The sequence below is a fragment of the Nesoenas mayeri genome (genome assembly GCF_963082525.1).
Source record: "Nesoenas mayeri genome assembly, chromosome: 2".
Lineage (NCBI taxonomy): Eukaryota > Metazoa > Chordata > Aves > Columbiformes > Columbidae > Nesoenas > Nesoenas mayeri.
Genome location: NC_137543.1, coordinates 128054734 through 128077602, shown reverse-complemented (window position 1 = coordinate 128077602; position 22869 = coordinate 128054734). Strand labels below are relative to the sequence as shown.

Below are 22869 nucleotides of genomic sequence, written 5' to 3'. Positions count from 1 at the left end.
AATAAAATCTGGAGGGAGGAGCAAAAATGTCAGGACCGGTTCAGAGATGTACAAGGGTAATCTTGGACTATATTCACCCACGAATGCCATCCATTTTTGATTACAGGCTTCATTTGAGCACAAGAATAAACTTTATAGACATTTAACAGCCTCATTCACCAGACACTGAAAACGTTCACCCCACTGTGCTGTAACTGCTTGTAGGATCGATGCTTAAAACCTATTTTAGTAAACAACCTTTCTTGTATCATCTCAATTGCCAACAGAAAACCACTACTAAAAAAAGAACCTAGGATAAATGTAATCAAAAGTATTTTGGTAGGTTTTTTAAAAGATTTTAAGATTACAACAGTCTTTGCTTTCAACATTTCTCTAATATAGCTATTATGTGATTTGCAGTAGAAGCACTATATAATTAGGGCAGCTTAGTTTCAGTTGTGGGTGCATTCTAGTTTCCTTGTTTCCCCACCATGATGAAAGTTTTTTAATCAAAGCAATTTCTGCATCTAACAAAAATGTATTTTATAGAAACCGTATTAAATGTACGTTTAGTTGTTCTGTTTACAGCATATGCTGCCAATAATACAAGCTACTATTGCACTTCCCACCTTCCATTTTCAAGGTGAAAGGAATTTACTCCAATAAACTATGCTTTCTTCCTATTTCTGGTACTTACCATCTCAGAGTTGAAATACCTCCTTTAAAAGTTAACTGTAAAGGATTTTTCATTCATTAGGTTTTGGAATCAAAGCTTTTTACTTTTAGTATTTTTTTAGTATTACCTTTTTAACCAAAGGAAGTATTGGTATACCTCTGTTGTCTCCTCAGTTGTGCATATTAAACAAATTCTAGAGTATGCAAATACTGGGGAGTCTCTCTCCATTAGACTGCACCAGCTTAAAAGACTTAACAGTACACTGGAACGCCAGCGCTTCACATTCCACAGTAATTCAGCAAACTCAAGAACCATTGCTGCCAAAGTCTCAGACTAACAGAGGCACAAACCAGCACTATGTAGATTCCAATAAACACCAAGGAACATACTCATGTTAATAACTTAAAGCTATAAAAACTGCATCTAAGTAGTAGTATGAGCAATACCAATTATGGCAGCTAATCACTGCATTTCACTGTGATACAAAATATAAAGGTGTCTCGATCCATATACAGAGGGAACACCTCTAAGAAGTAGGGAAGGATGTTGGCCCACGTGCTCATTTGCAGCTACTCCTGACAGATCACAGCCACCCATGTGCATAGTAGCACCACTGAACTCCTTACAGACAAACCACTCCTGTATTTACAGGATGGAAGCAGCTGAACTGCATCTGCTTTGGCAGCAGCGTGCCTTACTGACTCAAATTTTGACTTCTAAGAAAGCAAAAGGAAAGTAAGTAGAGAGCAAACATCAATACTGGGGACAGCATTAAGGCTACACTAAACTTTGTCTGAGAAAAGGATTTGCGGCAATTCAGTCAGTGCCTGATGCAAGTGTTTGATGTAGCGATAATAAACCATTAAGACCAATAATTTATATTTTGTCCACTGGCTTTAAAAGGAATGTTATCTGTCTACACAAGGATCACACACTATGGAAGCTGCATCTGTGTGTAGTTACTGAAGGCTGTAATGGCAGTAAATCTCCAGCAGAAAAAAAGAGATGGAGCCTTATCGATTCCAACGTCCACAAGGTTGTTTCAGAACTTAAAGGCATATACGATACTGCTGTTATCAATATGCTTGAGAAAATAACCAGGAATAGAAGGGAAATGGAAACAAGAGTATGTTTCAGGTTGGAAACAAAGACTCCTGTACCCTTACGCCTCTACTTTCTGCTTTACTGATACTTTATCCTCCCAGCTATCAAACCAGATAACCCAGATTTATGTTTTGTTTTAGTTTATAATGGCCATCATACAACAGGGCATAAAGCACACCCACTTAATCTTTCTACCACAACGTATATTAAGTGTGCATCCTATCATACAATTTTGGCAGTCCTTGAGAGTCAGAAGTCCCTATTTTCCCAGGCTCCACGAGAGCGTATGGCCCACACAGAACATATTGAATATACAAACCTGCAGAGGAAGATTGTTTTAGGGTCTGGAACTCACAGCAGGAACAAAGCTAAGTTCAGTTCCACTTGGAAGTCATAAAAGCATGGGTTTAAAAAAAAAAAAAGTGCAGCAGTATCTGGTGTTTGAAATCTAACAGTATGCAACATGTTTATGACATGTATTAGGCTACAAAATCTGAGTTCATAGCCTGGGACAACAAAGCAGAACTCGGCTCTGGCATATGTAGTGGGAAATAGGAAGGCATGTCTCGTAGTGTAATGGATATTGCTGCTCCCACAAGAGCTCGAGCTGCATAGAGCAGGTGGTTCAATGAAAGACATCAGCACTTTGCAAAAAATTAAAATACAATTAAAAGAGCAATTAAATAGCAGCTGGTTTAAATAAGAGTCAATTCAGATTGGGTTCTGCTGTAAGGACAACTCAATTCTGTTCTGCAGAATTATTTCTCAGAATTGAAAGAGTAAGAAAGTTTGGACAAAACAGGCAGAATAACTAAAACTGTCTCAGTCACACAGAACTCAGTTTAAAAGGGTACCAAAATCATGAAATCCAGATGAGGTATCACTTTCAAACTATTTTAAAAGTGGTCTGATTCCAAATTGGACAATCAAGTACCATGACACTTTCTGTCGTCTTAAAACAGCTTTTCCCTAATTCAGAAAAACTTCCCTCTCCCTCACATTGAGTCAAATAACCACAGAAGCAACAAGAGAAAATGCTCAAGTATATAATGGAAAGAGGGAAACATACCAACATATACAACAACATACCAAGCCTACATGTTGGGGGAAAAAAGAAAAAGTTTTATACATTAAATGAGATCAACAGAAATAAATGTTAAAAAGGGTCATGGTTAATTTCAAAATACACTTTAAAACTTTAAAGGTTAGAACTGTCTCCAGGAAGAACAGGAGTTACTTGCCAAGTAGGAAATCATGTCAATACCAGCTATTCTTAATCATCATAGTCTCATGCAGTGGAGAAAATGTCCTCATTTTACCAAGTGAACACCACTTCTTCCTTTCATACCTCAAAGTCTTCTCTCCCTCTGCCCTTCTCTAGAGCAAATATTATACAAAGCCAAATGGTGGATTCCATATTTGCAAAAGTTTGTCGATTTTTTTTTTCCTTTATTAACATGAAGTAGAATTAAAAAGAAAAATCTTGCATTATGAATGACCAATCAGTCTATCCTGAACTAAATTTTGGGTTAATCTGCCAGCCTTGTGAGTTTCTATCTTATCCTCTAGACAACAAAGATACAAAAGGAAACTGGTGGCCCATGTGTAAAAGCCAATAATCCTATACAGAATACTTTCCATGAAATGCACTTCCAAAATGCAACTAACTGGAACTTTCAACCACAGTACATCTGATCAAAAAAACAGTATGATGTAAAAGAGAGCAAAATAATCCCAGAATTGCAGCATGTTGATTTACCTAGAACATGAAAAAGGGTTTTAAATGAGGAATTACATTTCCTGTACAGTGTTCATTTAGGATTAGAAGACAGTTTGGGAAACTGCACAGAACCTTGCCATCTTTCCTTTCCATGCAGCATACTCCATGGGCCATGCTCCTCCCAGAGGAAAAGTAACCAGAGCTACTGCCATGGAGTTCTATGATGTGCTCAGGTGAGAGGGAAAATAAGGAGCAGGTCTCAGGCTGCTCTTTACTGTGACACAGTGTGAGACACAAGCAACCCTTCCATTCCTCCATGCTGGAGTATCCTGGCATCAGTCAATAACTGAAAAGCCAAGGCTCTGTTCTTAAATAAATGCTTTAAAAATATGGGTTAATTTCTTAATTTTTTCAAGTTTTAGGTTATATAAGGTTGGTAAGCAAGATTTTTAAAGATACATACTGTGGTTGAAAACCTTCCAAAGTGCTGTATATTGGACTATTATCAGTTAAATTTTGCTTTTGATTGAAAAAAAAAATTCTTTCTCCACTCACTTGTGTGGACAACAAGAAAGCAGAAAATTAAGCAAAGACAAATTATCTTGTTTTGCAAAAGATTTAACTTAAAAAGGTTAAAACCTCATCTCCTAAGTATTTGAGCAGTGTAGCTGAAGGGCTACTTGTGCCCTATATAAAAGTGATTAAAAAAACCTTTTAAATTTTAATTCAACTGTCTTTCCTAAACAGGTGTTATCATAGTGTCATATAACATGAAACAAAACAGAATGCTTACATAAGCATACCATTTTGGCACATGCATATATACACATATTGTGCAAATCAAGATCAGCCATACCTGAAAAATGAACACACTTACCTGTTAATGTAACTTAAAGCAACATAGGTTGGTTGCTGAAGTTCTTGTTTCTCTAATACACGTGGGTCTGTATCTGAAACAAAAAATACATACACCAAATTGAGTTTTGTATATTTACACTGAAACACATGCGACTGTACACTGCAAAGTATCATAAGCGAAGACAAGAGAGAGAAAATAGCTCAACTCAAGTTTATCCATGTAGAGTATGCTTAGCACAGCACAATCTTTTGTTCATTCATTCATAAACACAGTATTGCATTACTTTGCAGAAGAATTTGAAACATCAACAGTGATGTAATTTCCAACTGTCACACAAACTTTCACAATCCCCCTCATAAATATTAGTTTTCACTGCTTTCCATGATTTACAGTGTTAAAAGGATCAAGCTTTTTTCTTTCTTAATGTAGTTATTTCTAAATCTGGTTGACACATTTTGAGATGTTTCAAGAGTGATTAGATGTCTTAAACTGCGAGTTGATACTTTTCTTCTGCATCTCTGAGTTTTGCTTTCTCCCTTCTCTACAGCTTATTTTCTGAAGCTCTCAATCAGAAAAGTAACACAAAAATGCACTTGAAGCAAAATGCTTGCCAAGCAGAGCATAGCCCACCAAAAGCCCTGAAGCAAACACAATCCAATTCCCTCGACTGCTAACTTTCCCACTCAAATGAAATAATATGTTCTCAGTCACTGTTTTCATTGTCCTTTTCAGTTAAGTTTTGCTTTTATCTAACAAAGATGTAGTCTTGGTTTAAATTTCTGAAACCAAACCCAAGAAAGTATGCCTATAGCTTATGTATTATAGTTTTCTTATAGAAAAAAATAGGATTATTTTGAGGTTTCAAATACAGCCTTGCCCTACACTGTAGAAAGGCATCTTTAGGAGCTGAGCATAAACAGGCTTCAGAAGTTTGTAATGGAAAGCATGTATCATATGCCTGTGCAGATTACTACATAGCCATTAACAACATATTTCATGCATTACTTTAATAGTAATTCTGGGTGCAACTTCTGAGTTTTAACTATGAAGAATACAAACTACTTTTACTAAATGGATCCTCACAGCACTGCTATTTTCCGTCTTTTATTTCTGAGAAATATCTACTTTGCATTGGGAATGGGAGTGGAAGAGGGGAAAGGAACTTCAAGTAATATCCATATTTTGAATTGTTGTCACTTCATCCTATAGGATGAAGCACTGCTTTAAGCACTGCTAATCTTAAAAAGTTTATTATCTTGATAGCCACATTTGTTTGACCCCATCAGTTGCTTCTGGTGGTTTTTGTTTTGCTTTTAAAACATGATACAATTATTTAGAAATCTGTCTCTGCTGCCTTGCCTTAAGGAAGATTTTTTAACTGAACTGAATGGGGACTGAGCTAGAGGTACGTGCATTTGTCACACCACTGCTTGAAGCAGACAGTGCCTTTATTCAGTGAGCAGGGAATCTCCCATCCCATCCCTTCAAAGCTCAGACTGATCCTAATCTTTCTTCCTACATTTGCTCCTGCAGAGCTCAGGTTCCAGGATTTGCTAACATGCCATTATTGCCATGTCCCTAAAGAGATAAATACTTTAAGGAAGTTGAGAAGAGGGATAAAAGCACAAGTGCCAGTCCAAGCTGAAACCCTAAATCTGTCGTCCTTAAAAGGAGCAGATCTTTCCGGTGCCTGGCGAAATTCTGCAGTAATTACCAGCACACCATGCTCCATATTAAGCTAACCAAAGACAGCAAAGCATCAGCTATCTTCTGTGTTATCTTTGTAATTCACTTCTCTGAGGAAGCTGGGTTCATGCAACACACAAAGATCTTTTACTTGCCTTTGTTTCTACAAAACCCATAGTCATTTAGCAGGCCAAGCATTCAAGCGCTGTCATGGTGAGCTCCGTTAGATTTACACCTCAGTGGTGCACGCCCTGCCATGAAACTGTCTCAATCCAGAATGTCTGCAGAGCATTAATGCCAGACAGAACTATCTGAGAACTGCCTCAACCCAAGTTTAGACATCTGTGGCTAAATGACTACGTTTTTGCTAATCCAGTTCTTAAATGGGATTAACTTCCACCTATAAACAACAGTTTCTGTGACTGAAGGAGACAAAATCGGGGCTGTTTTACATCAGAGTGCTGCACATATCTGTTGGAGAAGACAAGGGAAAGCTCTAATGGAGAGTCTACCACCCTTCCGCTGCTGAAGATGAAAATGCAAGGGCAAACCCCAAAAGCCCTAAAGCTTTTGTAGGAGTGTGTTCTCAAAGCACACAGACATTCGCCTGCTGGCACCCGCACAAAGCAGAGTCCCATCTCTCAGTAGATGCTGCCTGACACACAAGGAATGCCCTGCACACAGTGTCTATTCAGCGTATCTGTCCCTTCCCCCTCCACTTACCAGACTTCATGTGTGATAGATAAGTTGATTGTGTTGTATATCCCAGTTCTCAGACTTCACATGTCATATTTAAGTCAATTGTGTTGTATATCCCAGTTCCACCAAAAAAAAAAATCTGGGAGGTGGTAAAGAAAATCTTGTATAAATTTAACATTCAGAATGCTTGACACATTTTTATTCCTCTTGCAACCACCTGCTGGGTTGCTGGTCATGAAAATGTCACAATCACTTCTGCACCGTAGCAGGAACTATATCTGACACTGTTGGATATTTTTTCTCTTCCCCAGCTATAATAGCAGAAGATAAAAAGAAAGCACAGAAACTTGCACTGGGGCCACCGCACAGTCCTCAGAGAAGAGGAGAAAAGAGCAGAGACCAGGTCAGCAGAGACCTCAGCCATGCGGCCCCAGTGCAGCCGTTCCCTAGGTCCTGGAGGCCACACTGCACCCCCCTAAAACCTGCACAGCCTGGCTGTCCAGGACACACGGATGCTTTGCTCACCACTGCCAGCTTCTTCCTCACTGTTTTAAAATGCCACCAGTTCATTCCTTCCTGGCTCTTTTCCCTCTTCCTCATCCTCTGCCCAAACTCAGCCAGCACCTTTCCTCTCTCCTGCCCCTTCCCACCTTCCCAGCCCTGGTTCTTGCTACTCATCCCACCTCCCCTGTTGCTCTCTTCTGCCCACTCCTCTCCACTCAAAATGTCCCAACACACAAACAAGTTAAAAACCCCATGGAGATGTGTATTATCACTTGTTCACTCTTCTACCACAGGACTAAACATATATACAATTCTTTCTCTGTACTGACCTCTTCCCTGTGGGCCAACTCCTCCCCACCCCTTACTGTCTCTTACTTCTAATTTAGACAGTCTCAAATTAATTTTTTCATGTTAGTTAGCACACTTTTGAGCACAGGGTGAATATACGTTAATGTTAACAACTACAAAAAGGCCACAACCATCCCAGGCTTGCTTGAAAAAAAAAAATATATGTATATAATAAATAGTTTTGTTTTTTTTTTCTAAGAAAAGCGAACAGCTATAGGGAGATGAAGCAGCAATACCCCTGATGCTGAACCTTCAAGCCTGGACTACCAGTGCTCTGCTTCTCTCATGTCTAAAGCACATTCATACAGACACCAGCACCGCTTTCTAACACCACACACCCTGCCCAAAGCCACAGTCTCCAAACACGTGTTATCCCACTGACCAGGCTGTTATGCATCAGCCAACACTCTCAGCTATCTGAGCCAGGGATGAGGAGCGGAGGAGGCAAAAATCTGTTGTCAATCTCACAAAATGGCCCTGTATAATGTAAAATGTTTAGTCAATGTTTCTGCAAACATGCGTAGGCTGGCCAGTCAGCCAAAAGTAGCCTAAATAGTTTCCAAACAGACACCTACAATGGATTAAACATTCACAGATGACAAATCTCTCTCTTGAAATGTATTTAAGCAGTACAACCTAGGACTGATCTGAGCTCCCCTTCTTGTAAGAAAAATACCCAGACAGCACACATACCGAAACAACTACAGATTTTGAAGGGACTGGTTGATGAGCATTACTTTAACTAGTTACAGTCGCTTCTTGAATTAGCACGGCCTATCAAAGCCTCACTACTGTATTAGTTTTGCTGTAACGCTTTCTGTCTGGTAGAACAAATTGCCACCCACTGTACATCAGCTGCCTTCATTACTTGTCTCTTCTCATAAGCATTATGTTCCACTGATTTCATTCCACGGCAGGACAAGAGAAAGCACTATGTACTTTCCGTAAGGCTATAGGGAATTTTTAGCTATGTTCTCTTATCTTACTATGGTGTTAGATTTTAGAAAACCTCCTTTTTCTTTATCTTTAATGAAACACTATAAAAATAATTTTTTCATTTCATATAAACTATGTTTTGTTCCAGGTCCCTTCCCACCTCATTATTAAAAGACCAAAGTGTGGGTGCTAACACCCACAAGAGAGTTAATCAACTAATCATCTGTAGGACCTTCAATTTCTCACATCCTCACCATGTTTCATACTGGGCAAACAAACAAGTAGTATCAGCATATATTTAAGGCCAAGACCATAAATCCACTGCATTATCTTTGAACTGCTCACATGAAGCCAGGCGTTTTCTGTGGAGCGTGTTCTAACAAAACCTATCACTGATTTTTGAATCAACCTGTGATCACTAAATCACCTCACTCTATGCAGAAATAACTCACAGCTTGAAAACACTGCAGAATCCTAACCTGGTGAAGTATTTTAAAAAGAGCAAATGATAAAAAAAGCACATGCAACCTGTGTAAGTACAGTCTTCAGTTATATAACTTTGTTCTACATTGGTATTTCTGCACAAAAATACATGCCACATCTTCGTTATTATCTAATGGAGCAATAAGTTTTGCCCTACAAGATACAAGAAAGCTATCACAAGAAACTTCACTTAAGAACTTCATTTTCATAAAGGCCCTAAATTTAAATAATTGTGAAAAATCACTGTTCACCTTATAAAGGGCACACAGAGAAGTGCTAACAAATTTCAATGGCATTATTTTACAACCACAAGTTTTCTTCTTACAGAGACTAGGGAATGTCATTACCATGGGCAATGTGGTAAAGATAGCCTCAGAAGAAAAAATAATGCCTTAAAGGATGTAAAATTTAAATTATTGTTCAACATCTTGAATATGAAGTGGCCAATGCTGCTTTTGCCCCACTGTGTCATCACTTAACAGGCAGAAGTTGAGGTCAGGACTGACAGGAATCCAGGTACCTAACGGAGGACATATGAAAGGAAGTGACTGGATTGTCAAGATTTTTTGGTAGCTGTAACCCTCCATATTACATTGATGTTGTAGATACTACATTTTGGGGAGATAGGGGAGATGTCTGTATCTTAAAAAGACGTAGGTTTGAAGAACATGTCATCTCTCAGCCACACCGTTACTTAGGTCAAATGGTTGCAACAAAAGTAACAAGACACAACTCCCCTTGCCAACCCCAAGGGTGCTGTTTCTGTTTCTATTTAATCTCAGAAAGAGCAACAAAATGCCTCAAATGTTATTAAAATAATGGCCCTGCAAAGGATTTTAAAAGCACTAAAACTCATATTTACAAGGACTGAGGACTTACAGTATGGTCTCTCTCCCAAGTCACTTGGAGACGTTTATGATAATCTCACCTTTTGTGAAGATCAGGGCAAGATCACACCGAGGTGAACTGCCAACGCAGAGGACCTCAGACTCACAGCCGGTTTTCTTAGAACATCTGTACATACATTCCACTCGCCCACCACCAGATTTGCAGAGCGCCTGTCTTGTATTTCACTTGGCCTTGAAACCTGGCTGATATAAGTCAGCTCAGCTAATTAATTAAAACCTACACTTCCTTTGAAACGGGCTCGCTTCACTAACGACGCCAAGGCAAACATTTCTGTTGGCTTCCTCAAAAGTCCGCAATTGTTCTTACGTGGATGTAGCTTAAAAAGCCAGAAACAGATAAATTCAATGTTACTGGAAACTGTTCCCTGTCCAAACCCTCCATTACAAGGAAGCCATTATGAATTTCACAGTTTCAATTCCAAATGCAGTGTTATTCAGGTCTTCTTATGAATTTAAAGATCACAGACAACTATGATTTTACAGATATTAACATGGTCCCCTAGTTATATCTTTAATACAAAAAAAAATTTCCTCATCTGCAAAAAAGGAGAGGATGCCTTACAAAGACAGACATTAGATGATAAATACCACAATTCCACAAGCGTTTTAAATCTACTTGCCTTCAGGAACACCTTTAATATTTATGTATAAGTTTAACTTCTTTCCAAGTTCAAGGTGTTAAATGCCACAGAGATGGACTTAGGAAAATGTGTGAAACAAATTAGATACCAAACTCTTCCACATTTCCAGATTAAGCTCTCACTAAATAGATGACTAAGAAAGCTACATTCAGGCAAGAAAACACTGTACTTACTTTAAATTTCACAGCTTCAGTGAACACTAGAGGCTTCAGGATTTTTTTTTTTTAGTACAAATTTCTCCCTGCTTGGTCTATCCCAGACTTGCAAACATTTCTCAGTTAGCTGTGTAACAGTTTATAACAGTTTATTTCCCCCATTAAATTGTTCCTAAGTGCACGAAAAAACGGGAAAAAACCAAAACCAAAACACCACCAAAACAAACAAAAAACACCCCCAAAACCCCAAGCCAAACAAGTGAAACCCCACAAAAAACCCTGAAAGACACAGGCCACATAAATACTACAAGAAGGTCAGAAAACTCCAGGCTTTTTGGTCGTCTGGGAGACAGCTGTATGGGGCTGACAGTGCCCCATTGACACTGTGCTGCTGCTCAGACCAGGCCTGTGAACTTCCCACTCAGGAACCGATTTATTGCAATTGCTGCTTTGCCACAGAAAGATAATGGAGTCCAAAGCCAAGGTAAGGTGTTGTAGGTTACAGCCCAAAGTTTAAACTACTGTGGACCTCTCCTGAGGCCTGCAAGCACGCAAAAGTCAGCATTCATCTTTACAACTGCAAGTTACGTATTCTGCATGCAGGCAAGTGGTTAGCAAAAAGAAATATCAAACAGAAGGTTTATTAAAATGAAGGCTGCCTCAGGAAAAAAAGCTAACAAATCTACATTGGGAAGGCACACACAGGCAGCTGGAAGACACTAAAAGCAGCATGTGCTGACCTAACACCCCGGGGTTAGCACACACAACCTCCTCACACAGGCGCCCCTCACAAGGAAGAGAGGCAGAATTCATGGAAGTTCCTAAAGAAAATGGGAATTTGTAAAAACTGCCTCTTCATAGGAAACACACCCTGATCGCCAGGACACCACTCCAGCATTTTACCTTTGCTGAGTGTTGTGACCACAGAACCTGTAGGAAGTAGGCATAGCACATCACTGCAAGAGGGACCATATAAGAAACGAGGTCAGAAAAGTTCAAAAGCAGCCTGCTGAAAACTGAAGCACAAAAACCTCCAAGAACACCACAACGAACAGCATCCACTTATTGCTGCAAAGCAGCATATATGAAACTCTACTGTGTAAAACAAACTCTCTAAGACACAAGCACTCAGAGCTTTGTTGTACTAGAAAATGGTATCTTGCTGGGTGACAAAGTAATATATGGTTTTTCAGACAACCTACAGTGTAACAAACCTGTGCCTTGGTCTTACAGCAAACAGAAGAGCAGAACATTTTTTATGTAAGCAAATGGAAGAGTATAACATTTTTTTTATATAACACTATTACCGAGCAATCCTGTTTCATCCTTGCAAGCTGCCACTATTTAATTCAGACTGTGAACTCTTAGAAGTAATGGCCATCCCTTACCTCCCATTGCCCAGTCAAACAGGGTTCCGATTACAGCTTCACATGTACTAATGTAATGCATAATTACTAAAAGGATTTCAGGATAAATGGTAACTCAGCAACGCAATATTTTCAGTTTAAATTTAAAAACCAAACAGCCAAGTAAATGTAAACACAAAGATTTGCAAATCTTCTGAAAAGTATCTTTAATTAAAAAAAAATAAATATATATATATATATAAATATATAACCATATGTAAGAAAAAGATACTTCAGATATAGACAACAGAAAAGAGAAAGAATGCACAGAGTCCAATCATGGACCCTGAGTCCTTAAAATGTGCTAATTTCTGCAATTAAGTTAATTATTGCACACTAGTAGGTGACCGCAATGCTCCTCAGTTGCTGAGAGCAACCTTTGGATCTGTCATGCTGTCTTCAAACAGGCAATTAAAGTGAAAAATGAGAGTGTGCATAACTTTGCAGTGCCATATATTATATACAAATTACACAACACACAAATAAGAACAGGACAGAAGTTCTCAGCCCAAACACTTGATCAACTTAGTCATGCCTCCATCTGTTTATTTGAAAATATAATACTTTGCCACTCTTATGGTGCTTATTATAGACAATCTACTGCCTTAAGAATGAGTTTTCCCTTGCCAGAAATTGAAAGAACTTTCTGTTCCTCTATCCCCCAAATGATTTGCATTAACCAAAGCTGGATAGTATCAAACGTGAGAGGATGACTGCGAGGAATTGGACAGATCCAAGCAACTGACCTGTCCCTTTGTTCCTCAGTGGGGAAACCTGGTTGACTGGAACTTGCCTGAGGTTGCCCTACGAGTTACTTTCTTGCTTTACACAAATTTATAGTACTGTAAACTACATGCAGAATTCACAAATTTATAGTACTGTAAACTACATGCAGAATTCACAAAATTCTTCATTTAAAAGATTAAAAAAATAAAAAATCATATACTGTAAGCATTCTTAGTGGGAAGCTTGAAGGTGATACACAGCCTGTGAGGAACAACATCCTGACTCCTTCTGGTTCTTACAAGGTGGGCGAGCTCTCTGTGCTCTTGCGCCTTTCCCAAACCCTCTCACTCCGCCAACTGAGCATGATCACCTTCATCCCTCAGCACAAAAATCCGAGCTGTGGCCTTTCCTGCTCCCATTAGAAGTGGTGTCGATTAGCGGTACAGCCCTGGGCCTCCTGAAGCCTCCAGCATAGCTCAACAATAGGCACCCCCCCACCTCCTGTGGTTGTCTCTGGCAGAAGGGATGGCACCTGATGAACCCGTTTTTAAGCCCCTTCCCCTGCACCCCCTCCTCCAAAAACCCAACAAAAGCTCCAGCAGCAACTACAAAGCAAGGAGCTGTGTAGGAGGGTATGACTGTAATTCATTAAGAGCATGTTCCTGTGCTCTGTGATGGCAGACATCCTCATCATATCCTTGGTAGCTCATGTCTCGGAATATAAAAAAGCAAATGTTGTAAATCAGATACTTAATTTCTATTCAAACGGAACATAATTGCCGGTAGCTAGCTGCAGAGCTACAAATGTCAAAAAGGCGTCTCATGATATTTCAGATGTAGTGAACTGCAAGAACACTCCGTGTGCTGTGATGCTTTTCCACTTATTATGTTAATTAGTTTTTATTTGAAACCTACAATTGCTGCTGCAATCAACTGCAATAATTAACGGTTACTTTTAATAGGTAAAATATTCATTAATCAAATCAGCAGGAGATCAGCAGAGTGCTGGAAAGGTCCCTTAAGAAAGGGAAAAAATAGAAGTGCTACTATGTTATTTTATTTTCCTTTTTAAATTGTGAGATTTTTAAGCATTTGAAATGTTAACATCTTGCTTGCAACTTCTAAGTGCAAATATACTTAATGAAGCTTGAAATAGGGAAAAATTAGAATTCCATTTTCATGGAATTTCTCAACAGTTAATTCAAGTCAAATAATCCCAAGAGGTGCCACTGGAAAGTGTTAAAATGAAAGGTCCATTCACACTTAACAGTCAAGCACACAGGACATAACATATACCATTAGTAATCTCTAAAATGATCCAATTTCAATAATGAAATGAGTATTTTTATTCCTCACTGCACTGCGATGCTTCTTTTGTCTGAGAGTCTTAAAAACCCATCTACCATGGAAAGGCACTCACCTTTAATTCACTGGAACTGGGGAATGTCCCCAAAATTAATTAGAAGAAAAAGAAGTCCAAAATTTAGGGATATTATTCTGTACTGAAACAACGACAGAACCAGCTTTGTGGCACGGCCCCCAAACACACACACACACACAGCAGCATGATGGTTTTTTAAATCCCTTTTGTGGGCCCCCACGACACTCGGTGCCCCCTGCACGAGTGGTAACACCACAGCGATGCTGGCAGAGCGCGCGATCTTCTAGCTGTTCAGTCAAAGATAAAAAAGCCCTCCGTTTCCAAAATTCACACATTTCTCCACTCTCTAAGGTCATACGCATCGTTACCCATTACATTTGGAAGACGACAAAAAAGAAAAACGAGGAGCGTTCATCTTGCGTTCAGCATTTTGCCAAAATTACGAGGAAATAATTTTCAGAGTTGGCAAGGGATTGACTGAGGGTTGAGTTTAGTGGGTTTCTATGAGAACCCAGGCCAGCCTGGGCAAATCCATCGGGAGGCTTGGCTTTCTTTGGGCAAAACCTGCTTAACTAGTAGCAGAAGAGCCATCGTTACATAAACCGCAAGTCTGTGCTTTTTCAAATAAAGCATGTGAGGTCACTACATGCTTAAATCCACATTCTAGGATAAACAGTTTTGCATAAAGCAAACAGTTATTTCAAAACCGCTAGTTTTCCTATTAAAAAATATTGAAAATTTATAGGTTTGTGTTTTGCCTTTTTATTATTATTATTATTACTCAAATACTCAAACCCTTGTTCTCATCCAGTTTTAATAATGAAAACCTGGCTAAACATTCCAAAATAAATAAAACCTAGTATTACTTTAAATAAAAGTTCAAAATATATATCTTGACAGTTCTGATGCTTGAGGGTTTTATTTCCCAAAGTCGTAATGATCTCCAGGAGTTAAAATAATATGATTATATCCCAACTCCATGGCCAGCTAAACCACAAGTGAACTTCAGTGGCACATATTTCATCTGCAATGTCAGAAGATCTCCATTTCAGACCATGAACATAGCACTAAATTTTCAAGTGTCATTGAAAACAGGTCACTTCTAATTTTGGCTGGAAACACTAAAATGAATCACTACAGGCAACACAGTTAGTATTTCACAAATCAAACGTCTTCATCTTTACCAAGAATCAAAAAGGAAAGCTTTTTACTGTAAGTTATTTACTGTGTCTTTACTCCCCTGCAAACAGTAGTAACGGGGATCTTTTGGCTTATTTTTTGAGGGTTGTATTAGAAGGAAACAATACATATTTTTCTTGTGAGTCACCAAAATTGCTATAAGAAGCTTATCTTATGTGCTACTACTTTGCACAGTTTGTAGGAGACAGACTAAGCAATTTCTTGCGAGGAAGAAGGAAACAGCATCATTACTTCACATGACTCAAGAGAAGCCCCCTCCAGGAGATGGCAACCATGGCTGGTGGAGCAAGGATGAGAACCGACTGTGTAAGAATTCCAGGTGCTCAGATAATCTTTATTTCCTGAGACGTCTTTTCCAAAATTCATTTGGACATAGAGTGTCTTACATAATTTTATTTTATCGGAAATCATTTCACCACTAGTGTGTCTTATACCAGACTATGAATGACTCCACATTTGTCACCAGTGCTGCGCATGAAACATTGAGCAACAAGCCCACCCCACAGGGAACAAGGAACACAGGCACGAATCATTCATCAGGACATTTCTTGCAGGGGGTGAGTTTCTGTCTCTCTCTGGGTAAGACATCAGCACTGAAGATACCTGGTTCACATTTGTAGACTACTGTGAGGCAAAAAAAATCTACTTATCTGCAAACAGGCAACTATTTTTATTTCGGTTTATTATATCTGTTCTGTAGCACCTTTTAGAAGTCTAATATATAATCACTGGGATGACAAGGACTGGTATGGAACAAACTCTGCAAGTGCTGTTAAACATAAGCCTTGAGCAACAAGAGTATTTTGTTTGCCCTTAAGTACTAAAATGGAGCAGATCCTCTGCACTTCTGTACCTTTGATACCAACTCTTGAAAGAGGATTTCAAATTACCTTGAGAACTAGTAAGGTGAAATAGATTATTTCACGCGCTAAAGTTAGCACCTGGGTTCCAGTATCTCCAGCCACTGGAAGCGAAGTGTGGTCAGTGGTTTGGCGGCCTCCACTGAATGACATTGGGCCACCTCTGTCCAGCTCCTAGAGGACAAGAGTTGGCAGAGCGGGGGAGAAGTGAAGTGTCACAGATTGACTGAAATTTGCTGTCTCAGCACAACGGTCCGAACTGATACAACACCAAGATAAAACCAAGGTCTCACCCTCACCCAACCACTCACAAAGCGAGACTTGTGGAGGGATGAGAGGAGATGTTTTCTGTCCCAGGAAAGGCCGTGCCAGTTTCCTTTGGTGAGAGAACTTCAGACTTTCAGCACAGCCAAATTACTTTGTCCCCGTCGTTAGGTGCAGAGCAGATTTCCACAGGCTGACTCACCCTGCTGTGCCACCCGCACGCCAGAGCTGCCACTCATGGAGGGAAAGCTGCTTTTAACAGTAAGTTAAGATTAAGAAGAGTAAGAAGATTAAAGAGAAACGAGACATCCCGCTGTGGCGTGAAAGGACACATCACGGGGACGGGCTGTGAAAGCGACGAGGATTGGTTTGCGCTGGATTCACCACAGTCTTTGCGAACTCCCGCGGGCAGAGCGCGGCGCAGATCGAAGGGCGCTGGTCACCATTTCCCCTCCCACAGCGGCGCTGAGGTGCGGAGCGGCGGACAACTGCTGTTTGAGTCCTTATCCCTCCTCCTGCAGCAGGAGGGGTTTCCCAAACACTTCTCACCCATAAGGGTTTTCTCCTCGCAAGGAACCAGCGGCAGCAGCGGAGTTTTCCCTGTCATTTCTGGCCACTCTACACCAGTGGTGGCGGCAAGGATGGTGGGGAGGCACCACATTTGATAACAATACCGACAAATAAATAAATCCGTTCCTGTCAGGGGAATACCGCTTAAATATGAAGTGCATCACTCCTCTTTCAGCTATTTCTTTCCAGTCATTTCTTCAAAACAGAAAAGTATTGAGATAGTTTTTCTACTTCAAATAGCTTTGATGTAGAGAAAACCCAAATCAGATTGAATTAAGCTGAGCCTCAATGTCTTCGAAAGACAAAACTACAAAACCTAAGCGGGGGAGGAATGAATGATCTGTTTAAAATAGAAAAGAAATCCAGATAAGCCTAAAAATGTTGGCATTAAGTAGACATTTAGGGAAATCGATGAGCTTTAAAATCAAAGTTGTTTTAAGGCCAAGGCACGTTCTCACACATTCTATTTTCACTTTATTATCCCAATCAAAAACATGCAGTATTCAACAAACAAAAAAGAATTTCCCAGTGTGAACACAAAGGAAATACAGTAAGTTACCAACTCCTTTAAAATTCTAATACTCTCCTTGCCCGCACATATAATTTTAATACATAATTTTATTGTGTCCAGTTCTGGGCCCCTCAGTTCCAGAAGGACAGGGAACTGCTGGAGAGAGTCCAGCACAAGGCAACAAAGATGATTAAGGGAGTGGAGCATCTCCCTTATGAGGAAAGGCTGAGGGAGCTGGGGCTCTTTAGCTTGGAGGAGACTGAGGGGTGACCTTATTAATGTTTACAAATACATAAAGGGTGAGTGTCACGAGGATGGAGCCAGGCTCTTCTTGGTCACAACCAACAGTAGGACAAGGGGTAATGGGTGCAAACTGGAACACAAGAGGTTCCACTTAAATTTGAGAAAAAACTTATTCTCAGTGAGGGTGACAGAACACTGGAACAGGCTGCCCAGGGGGGCTGTGGAGTCTCCTACTCTGGAGACATTCAGAACCCGCCTGGACACCTTCCTGTGTAACCTCATCTAGGTGTTCCTGCTCCGGCAGGGGGATTGGACTAGATGATCTCTCAAGGTCCCTTCCAATCCCTAACATTCTGTGATTCTGTAATTATTAATCAAATAGTCACATGAAAGAATAAAAAGTTTACCATAATACCCACCCTCCTCCCATTATTTACAGTTAAGATAACAGGACGACTATTCACTAAAAAAGCTCTGAAAACATTACATTCAAGTCTTCAGCTTCTACAGTTTTGCCTGATATTAATGTAAGCTGAAGTGTCTGTACTTCCTTAAAGTTTCATGTAACAGAAAGCAACAGAAGGCCACTGCACTTTTGGCAGGTGAAGAGTGGTGCTCCAGGTCCATACAAGCCAAGCTCAGGAAGGCTTTTCAGCAGAGAAAGTTCATTTTCTGCTCAGAAACACCTACGAGGATCAAGCAATCTAATAACTGCACTGACATATCAAAAATCTGTTTTAATTAAGTTATCGTAAGATAAAAGACACAAAAGATACAAAAGAGAAAATTTCCTACAACAGTAAATTTTCTCTTTGCACTGAATTACATATGAAGAAAATCTGTTTGCTCATTTTTGCACATGAGCTTGCTATGCTGTGTATTTGTGATGTCTCGTTAAAATGCAGACAAGCAATGCCTCACTCCTGGCTCAGTACAACTTCAAAAGGTAGCACTGCTGTTTCAAAACTGTTCTATTTACTGTATTTGTAAGTCTGCAGCCATTTGTAAAACATTATTCAGAATCACCAAAACATCAGTTATTTTGCTCTTCTTATGTATTAAAAGTAAATAGAATCAAGAAGAACTTGGAAACAGGTAAAGGGGAAAGGAGAACATCAGAGAAATTGAAAACCTCAAGCAAGGCCTTCTCAGGTCTTGAGACATAAATATTTACTGTATATATACACTTTTCCTTATATCTCAAAGAAAATATGCACATTCCTCTAAACAATGTAGCTGCAAATTTTACATTTTAATGCCACAAAAAAATGACTTCTTAAAGTGATGGTTTAGTACCATCTAAATTCTACTATTGTTACACTAAACAACAATTAACTTTTAGAAGTTGATAGTATTCATTATTATAGCAGTAAATCTTAGCATTATTTTTATTTTGTACTGTTCCTCCTCTGATCAACAGCTGATTATGAAATAAAAAGGACAGCACATATTTATCAAACTTATTTAAGGGATATCATAAAGTGGAGACACTGGGCAGATAAAGATTCTGATGCCAAATTTAAGGATAATTTAAACTCTGATGAATTTCACTCAATGCTGTTACTTACTCTGTTGGAGCTACTGTTAAACACAATTTTAAAAAAATCCCTAAAGAGCAGTGAATAATTTGTCCCAAAAGGACTACCAGGCTATAGAAAGACACTTTCAACTTTAAAAATATTAATTCTTTCTCAAAACATATTTCAATAATCATCTTACAAATGTAATTGCACATAACGTTGTAAAAAAAATCCTTTCCAAGTATGTTAGTATATACAAAAGCAGATAGCATCCCATTCATAGCAACTTTCTGTCTTCTCAAGAAACAGCTTGAAAGGTTTAACTAAACATTTCCATGGGACACTTGTTTAAAAAAGCATAGCCTATGAAAAGGGTACTTGTTCAGAGGAAGAGCTGCTTCTAAAGGTTTGCTGCTTCTAAACAAACTAAGAAAATAATCCAACTGGCAAAAACCAAATCTTTCTCCAGGTTGAACTGACAGCTGTGTATCGGCATCAGGACAATACAACTGCATTCCTGCCGGGGTTAGTTCGCCATAGTTAGCTCAAGTTGCTTTGAACTCTCTTTGTATACAGGACTAACATGGGGCAAATAGGTGTGGTAGTTGGATTACAAGAGAAATTAAGACCACGGGCAAGAATACTCCCCCTTCCCCAACAAATTTTCCCTGCTCCTTCCCACAAGCCTTTTCTGTTCCCTACTCCTGTTTCTCCTAAGGCTAAGTGAAATATCTTCCTCTGCATTCAGTTCAGATTTTAGCACCTTTTAACATTCATTTCTTAATGCAGTGTGAGTGTGCTCACCTCTTGCTCTACAGAGTGGTATTGATTTGCAGTGAGAAGTAGAGAAATGCCTAGTAATTCCCCTATAATTTATTCTAGCTCTAAAGCTTTTCACTACAGTCAGAAGACTACCTAATAGCCCAGTCAAAATGAAGACAAATGTCTTCTATGACAGAAGACTGTGGGAATGATGACATGAATTAAAGAGTATGGAAATAAACACCTTAAACAAACCACCTCAGTGGGAGACTGACATTGTCTGTCTGCCAAGGAACTGCAGACAAGATGCTTAGAAAAGCCCTGTAACAAAAAAAAAAGCTGCATATTGTTCGAGGGTTCCCGTGTCAGCACCACCCCTGAAGCCAGAAACATTCATAAATTGTCTTTTGCTTTTTTCTTAGGAGAAGGGGGTTGAAACCAAAACAAACAAACAAAAGTATCTAAAAAAGATCACATTTACTGCTAGTTGAAATCTGTCCATGCCAAGTACTAATGTAAAATACTGAGGCTGAAGGTTTCTTGGTTTTGTTTTTAAAGGGGTAATGGAGTCCTACAATTTGGCTTCAGATGCTCCCTCCCACAAGCTCTCCACTGCACCAACTCAGAAGCCAAGCTTGCCAATTTGATGAGGTAATTAGCCTTGCTTACATATTTTCTTAATTAGATCTACCTTTTTTCTCCTTTACATACTTGGAAAACACTTTACTAAATTTAGCAACAATGAAATGTACCAGACTGACAGCTGTCAAAAAAATGTATTGCCCTGGTAAGCAGAATTTCGATGTGAGCAGTCAAAATGCAGGTTTTTCTATTCTTGTATCACTGGGGCAAACACTTTCCAGCTTCCAAGTCTGCAGGCATGTACTGGCATTTCACTCCAATACAGGATGAGACCCAAATACTGCAACAACCCGCTGCAATTTGACTTTAACAGAACGAAACCTCGCGAGGTGGGCTATGGAAGGAAGGCACAGGAACATACATCACACTCTATCATCCCTCAGCCTAAATCATCAGTGGACTAGGACAGAGGAGGATGACAGGCAGACTGCACTACAGTCATGATGCAGCCTGAGGTAGCGTCTGCTGGAAAGACAATAGTCTCTTCTCCATGTCTCTCCAGTAAATGGCCTTCCCGCTGCAGCTACCAGCTAAGATTATAAATCAGCACGTTTTGCAATATTAAAAGCCACTCCAGCTGCAAAGGAACCAAGATCATAAATTCTTTTCAGTGCACCTTTGAACAGCATCAGGCAGTAGCGATGCTTTCCTGAAGAACGATAGACAGCTGTAAAAATAGCTGCCTCAGGTTTGGTTTCTATTACAGAAGATGGAAAAGACCTGTATGAGCTATTTAATTAACAGATCAAGCCAGTAAGATCCATGAGGAAAACATTCATAAAAGGTTTTAACTCTGCTTTTTGTATTTTGTATTCTATGTGATGTTTTTTAATTTGATTTAAGACAAAAACATCTCCAGGTCTCATCTCCCCATTGCTATTAATGCGCTTCAAGTTAATATTGGGTATACAGCTTGAGGTATTTGTCAAAAGGATCAGTGGGCTAACTAGAGTTTTGGGGAATCCACAGACTAGCTCTTCCTCACACAGGCATCAAAAAGGTCATTGCTAATCTGTTTCTTTTCTCATATGAAGTCAAGTGGCTCTTAATCTGCAGCTGATCATTTCATTTACCAAAAAGAAAAGTAGATTACTTTTTCTACAACTCAACAGCAGCTGTAGTTCCCCTCATGCGTTACTTACACAAGCTGCATCTCCATTGTACACGAGACACGGTTATTTAAGAGCAGGTTTGGAATGGAAAGGCAAAAGGAACATCGTTGTGTCTGCCGTGACCATTAAAGGATCCTTGAATTCTCAGGGTAACGATGATCAATAGCTGCAATTATTGCTCCGTGGTTACACTGAGACTTGGACTCGGAATGTGAGAAGAGCATGATATAAACTCTCAATGGATGCCGTCAGTAGAAGAACCACAGTTACTTTTCTTTAAGTCCAGTTATGCTTGACATGAGCCAAGAAGGGAGCCTGCTAGCCAGCACACTGTCTGGAACACTGGACGTGGAGACAGTAACAAGCGATGCCACATCTCTAAGACGGAACCCCTAAGTAGTGAAGCAGATGTGAGAGTTTCATGGACTCTCTTGAACAGATTAGGAGATTATATGTTATATCACTCTCTACTTCTTACACCAAGTCCAGACATAGTCCTGGTCTCCAGTGTAACCAAGACATTCTAGACCGGGGTGTCAAACTCATTTTCACCGGGGGCCACATCAGCCTCATGGTTGCCTTCAAAGGGCCAAATGTAATTTTAGTACTGTATAAATGTAACTACTTCTACAATGAAAATGAGTTTGACACCTCTGTTCTAGGCCTTGTTTTCTGTCCAGGTATAAAGATATTCATATAACAAGAAGCAGCTTCATTCCTACAGGTTTAAAGGAAAGATGTAAAAGAATTGTCATGAGGCAACTGGAAAACACTGCACAAGAAATATTGTTTTAGTCCACCATCACTAATGGTAAAGCTTATCTTGAAGACAATGATTAAGTTTATTTTGGTCCAAAACTGGAATAACAGCATGAATGTTCTGTGCTGGTTAGGATCAAAGGCTACAAGCTCCATTTGCAGCTCAGCCGCAGACTGCTTCGAAGTCCTGACAAACTCATTTCTTTTTGCTCAAT

The 22869-nt window shown here is 39.5% G+C and overlaps 1 protein-coding gene across 1 annotated transcript in view; it reads right to left on the bottom strand.

Annotated features, from left to right (window-relative positions):
• Window positions 1-22869, bottom strand: part of JAZF1 (JAZF zinc finger 1) — a gene marked incomplete at both ends in the record, with an annotated part of 189865 nt that overhangs the window by 82459 nt on the left and 84537 nt on the right. Inside the window, one exon of the mRNA XM_080339556.1 lies at window positions 4357-4429. Within this exon, the coding sequence (XP_080195682.1) occupies window positions 4357-4429 (73 nt within the window). The remainder of the gene's footprint in view (window positions 1-4356; window positions 4430-22869) is intronic.